At 42.7% G+C, this 4,836-nt stretch overlaps 1 protein-coding gene across 1 annotated transcript; it reads right to left on the bottom strand.

Annotated features, from left to right (window-relative positions):
- Window positions 1-358: 358 nt before the first annotated feature.
- Window positions 359-3,706, bottom strand: LOC104122361 (fatty acid-binding protein, adipocyte). The gene is made up of 4 exons (XM_009634468.2): window positions 3,591-3,706; window positions 2,156-2,328; window positions 1,831-1,932; window positions 359-524 (listed from the first exon to the last, which is right to left on the bottom strand). The coding sequence occupies exons 1-4, from the start codon at window positions 3,661-3,663 to the stop codon at window positions 474-476; spliced, it is 399 nt and encodes a 132-aa protein (XP_009632763.1). The 5' UTR covers window positions 3,664-3,706; the 3' UTR covers window positions 359-473.
- Between the last annotated feature and the right edge of the window lie 1,130 nt (window positions 3,707-4,836).

The following is a 4,836-nucleotide window of genomic DNA, read 5'->3' as shown; positions in this document are numbered from 1 at the left end:
GAAGCCGAGAAGAGCAGCCCCGCTCTGTCCCTTGCTGTGCACAGACCCCTTGCAGCAGGTAGCCCCCACACAGTGCTCACCGGAGGATGTTTTTGTGTCCAGGTCTACATCTATCACCACCACACGAGTGCTGCTCACTGGATCGTCTCCGATCCTCTTTCCGCAGCGAGATGCATCACAGTTCCCACGTGTGGTGCCAGCTCCCACACGATGCTTTCCCGCACAGCACCCCTTCCCGTGCTGCACCCCCCTCCCCAACCCCTTTCTGACAAACTCCAGCACAAGCACGGGTTGTAGAAAGCTGAACATTTTATTGAATAGCCACAACAAATTAGACTAGCTGCATGTAACTGTTTTGGGGTATATCTGTAAAAAGTACAGTTCTCTTTAAGATGAATTTGTGGAGGTTTTCTCCTTTGGTTAAGTTGTTTTTCTCCAGCTTTAAGCATTAGTCCTATGTGAAGATGGCTTCTTCATGCTTTTTCATAAACTCTTTTGCAGGTGACGTTATTCATGGTGCATTCCTGGAAAGAAAGGCAAATTTAATCAGTGTTTAGCTCTCACTGAATGTTTGTTAGTCAGAAGGTAGAGAATTACTTATCCATTGGGAGCCAGTGTATGAAAAAAAAATTGTATTCCTCCTCCTCTAAAACCAATTTCCAAAACAGTGAAACTCAAGTTTGAGAGCTTCAGAAACAGAAGTCTGAAATACAAGCACAGGACTGAAAGAATGTCAAAGAACTGCTCCAGCGACCCCCGGGAGATTTCTAATCTCCTCTTAAAAACCTCAGAGAAGGCTACTAGGACTTCTATGGAGGGTAGTTGGACCTGGACCTCGACATTAGTCTTCTTTCCTTTCACCTTCTGCAGCTGTGGCTTGTCTTCTTCACACAGTGTGCACAACACCCCCCCACACACACCCACACCGAGTCCTACACAGCTTTCAGACTCGCAGCTGCTGGTGTCAGCCTCTGTGTGTTAGGCTCTGTCCTCATCTATTTTTCTGTTAGAACAAACTCTGTTTTCTTCAGTCTTTCTTAATGATGTTGTTATTAAAAGCTATTTCTATTTTTTCTCCTCTGGTCCTATGCAAAGAAATTTAAATATTAGATTTATGGACATCATTTTTCTCTAGGGGAAGGCAGAACTCTTCAGGAATTTTGGTATGTGTGTTGTTTTGTAGCATGTAGGAATCTCAGCTGCCTTTTATGAACACAGTTTTAGTCTCTTCCCAGATTCTTCAAAGTGTCTTTCCTAAAACTGGAGAGCAGCGCTGGGAAGCCCCGGACCGCAGGTAGGCCTTGCTGGAACTGAGTCAAGCACAATACTCTCTGACCAGATAACATCAACCAACAGAGCTCGGATACAGGTGTTTTGGGGTTTTTTTTGCTCATAACATATTATTAACACAGTTTTGGGTGATCCATAGTAAGATTCCCACAGACTGCTGTTGAGTTTCTACTGGAGATGAAGAGAGTATTTTGCATCAGCACAGAGTGGACGTGCTTAACGTGGACTTTGGTCTATACTGTCCAGGACTTAAAGATTCTGATATATAAAAATTTCCCTCAAAGGGGTGTTGTTTTTTTCTCCCTACTCTTTCCTAACCATGTCTTGCTATGGATGGAGAATAGGCACCTCCATACCATTCCAGAAGTTTAACAGCATTTCAGTTCTAATATGTACTCCAGACTCACAGAGACTTCTCACCAAGTGCACAGAGCCCTTTCAGATGCTTTCACTCCCCATGACTGAATCCCATGTAACACATCTGCCAGACATGAATTCTGAGCAGTGAATTCAGTGATTAGGTAACAAAAATGAACTCACCACCACCAGGTTCCCATCCACCACTTTTCTCTTTATGATGGTCTCTTTTCCGTCCCACTTCTGGACCTGGTTCAGAATGCCGTTGTCTAGGGTTATGACGTTCTGCCAAAGAAAAAAAAGCAAAGCGTTGCTGTTTCCTCATGGTGCTCTGGGCTGAGGAGAAGACTCTCTCTGTGTCCAAACAGCACTGAAGCACAAAGCATCCGGAGCACTCTTACCTTTGATGGCAGCATTTCTACACTGGATGTCAAAATCACAACTCTGTTCCCCTGCTCCCACATCCCTTTTGAGAGATATAATTGAAAAGTGCTGGGTTTGGACTCACCTTTGTTTTTCTGTCATCTGCTGTGGTCTCGTCAAACTCTTCACCCAGCTTGAAAGAGACCTCTGTATTTTTGAAGGTACTTTCTGTTTTGATGGTTATCACATCACCATTGATGCTGATAGTTACGTTGGGCTTGGCCACACCAGCCATTTTCCTGGTAGCAAACCCCACACCTGTAAATAAGACAGGGCACTATGAAATTTTTATCTTTACTCAATGTTTTTCTCTTATTTGTTGGGAAAAAAGATACTTCAGTACTGATTTCCTTATTACTTTCTGAATTTTTTATTAATTGTATGTTGCAGACGTTCCTTTGTAGCATCACACTAGCTTGGTGTGGTTACAGACCAAGCTGGGTGGGATGAAGTAAGGCTATTCTCTGCTCTGTCATTGTCAGAATAGTAAAAGCAATATCTTGAAGACTGAGATAAGATTTTAATGCCAGATATTTGCACGTACACTTCTCCGAAATAACTACGGTGGTTTGTACACTAACTTGTATGCTAACTGTACCTAAATGTAAATAAGCAGAAATATATGACAGTTTCTAAGCCACAAAACCAAACAAATAAACAATAAAAAAAAAAAAAAGAAAGCACTTTTTATATTTATCGTTAGCTAGGCTGAATAAAAGGAAATGATTAAGAAATAGCTGGCAATGGTTACGTCCTGAGTAAAATCTGGGGTAAAGATTAAGAGTGCAAGAGTCTCACTGAAAGCTCCCTGAACGCTGTGTAAGTCTCAGTATTTTAATCCTAATCGCTGAATAAACCCCCACCTTTTTAGCATTTACTGATCCAATCAGTGCAAGTTACCCCATACTTCCCCCACACCAAAAGAATGTGGAAGCCTTTTAAAGCCCAATTTTAATTCTAAGCAAGAAGTCTACACCTCTAGAGAAGAGTGTTATCCCTCAAATCTTTTGCAAGTATCTGCATGAATCCATGCAATTTTCTTTGTTAATATTCACTGGAGGCAGCTACAGAGTTTCATTCACTATAATAGCCATAGCAATTAATCGGTCTCCTAGACCTGTAGCTATATAAAGAAGTTTAGGTGTGTTGCTTTTAGACATAGAGAAGCTTGCTTCATTCTAGCATTACACCGCTTTGTGTGTCCAAGGATAAAAGCTATTCCACACAAAATACCGCAGAGAGGTGTTTTACTTCCATTTATAATACTACTAAATAGGCATGCATAGGCTTGGCTTACCTGAAACTATTCCTCCCAATCAAGGCTTTTCTACGTTATAGGTATGTGACACCACTAATTCAAGTCAAGCAAAGTTCTCCAGTTTAAGACCATCTGATCAAAATAGTTGGACTAAAACCCCCTTGGTAAACAGCACAGCCAGAAAAAGCAAGTAAGGAATAAAGTTCAAAACCAGCATTCCTTCCCTGTCCCAGATACAACAACTCCAAGTAACAGTTCTCACCCAGCTCTTTCATATAGTCCTCAAAGTTTTCACTTGAAAGGAGCTTCCAGGTGCCCACAAACTGGTCACACATTTTGTCAGGCTAGAGAGGTCTTCCACAGGATCAAGCAGAAATGCAGGACGGGAGGATAGTATGAGCTCCAGGAGACCAGGAGTTATCTTTAAAAAGGAGCCTTGGCCACATGATGCTCTGGGATGACCAATGAAGAGGGAGTCCCAGTGCCCAGTGTTTTCCTTCCTCCCCTGCCCCTCCTTTGCCAGTAGGTCATAGTGTTATTATTCATATGCCCTTACTAGCACAAAGATCACTGTCTTGTTTTTATTTAATTATTTTTGTCATTCAAGAACACTCCACTGTAAAGGCAAATGATTAAGTCATGTTGTCTTTCAGAACAAAAAGGTAGACTCAACCCGCAGAGGATTATGTTCTCTCACATACTCTTTTTCTTTCATTTCAGTCCGCCATATCAAATGGACACAGCTAAATTTCTGGACTGTAAGATCTGAAAGTCTTGTTGGGATAATTTAGTATGTTTTCTGCACCCCTGCAATCAGGGATTTTCTCCAGAGAGGTACAGAATTACAAGAAGTGGATTTGGCGCAGAAAGAGAGAGTGCTGGTGGCTGTAGCAGGGCAAGGCAATAAAATTTCTTCCTTCATTGGGATCTCCTTATCTTTGCACCACCTGAATCAGTTGGCACAATGAGGTCTACCTTGACTGATCCGCTAGGCCCTCCCCATAGCTCAGATCACAAAAAACTGTATCAGAAAGCAGCCAAGCAATTTCTTAGACTTTCCTTTTGGCTGTAACATGCTATTCCAATGGCAAAGAGCAGCTAATAATTGCAAACTCTAGCCCCTGAAATTCTCTTTAGGTGGATTTCCTGGAAATACTCTGCTGGTTGTTGGGCATCAAATATGTTGGGCCACATATTTTCATGCTTGTTGACTTTGTAAGTAACAATGTTGCAGAGAAATTATTTATATAGGGTTTTAAAATCATAGGGAAATTTGGAAGGGAAGGGAGGTCAGGAAGTCTCCAGCGCAGCCTCCCACTCCAGCAGGGCCACCTCTGAGCTCAGACCAGGTTGCTCAGGACTCTGCCCTGTCGGGGCCTGGAAACCTCCAGGGATGGAGGTGGCACAGCCTGCCTGGGCAACCCGCACCCCTGCCCAGTGGTAACCCCCCGGGGAAAGGGTTTCCTTATCTCCTGTCTGAACCCCTTTTCTTTCAGCTTTTACTCATA

This window comes from Egretta garzetta, unplaced genomic scaffold, assembly GCF_000687185.1.
Source record: "Egretta garzetta isolate BGI_Z169 unplaced genomic scaffold, ASM68718v1 scaffold251, whole genome shotgun sequence".
Lineage (NCBI taxonomy): Eukaryota > Metazoa > Chordata > Aves > Pelecaniformes > Ardeidae > Egretta > Egretta garzetta.
The sequence above is the reverse complement of the archived record's forward strand: the minus strand, read 5'-3'. Positions and strand labels throughout refer to the sequence as shown.

Excerpts from the sequence above, each read along its gene's own strand:
- LOC104122361 (XM_009634468.2), bottom strand. The coding sequence starts at position 3,663 with ATGTGTGACCAGTTTGTGGGCACCTGGAAGCTCCTTTCAAGTGAAAAC. Across the intron at positions 2,329-3,590 it reads GGACTATATGAAAGAGCTGG|GTGTGGGGTTTGCTACCAGG; the intron begins GTGAGAACTGTT and ends TCTTATTTACAG. Across the intron at positions 525-1,830 it reads TGGATGGGAACCTGGTGGTG|GAATGCACCATGAATAACGT; the intron begins GTGAGTTCATTT and ends CTTTCTTTCCAG.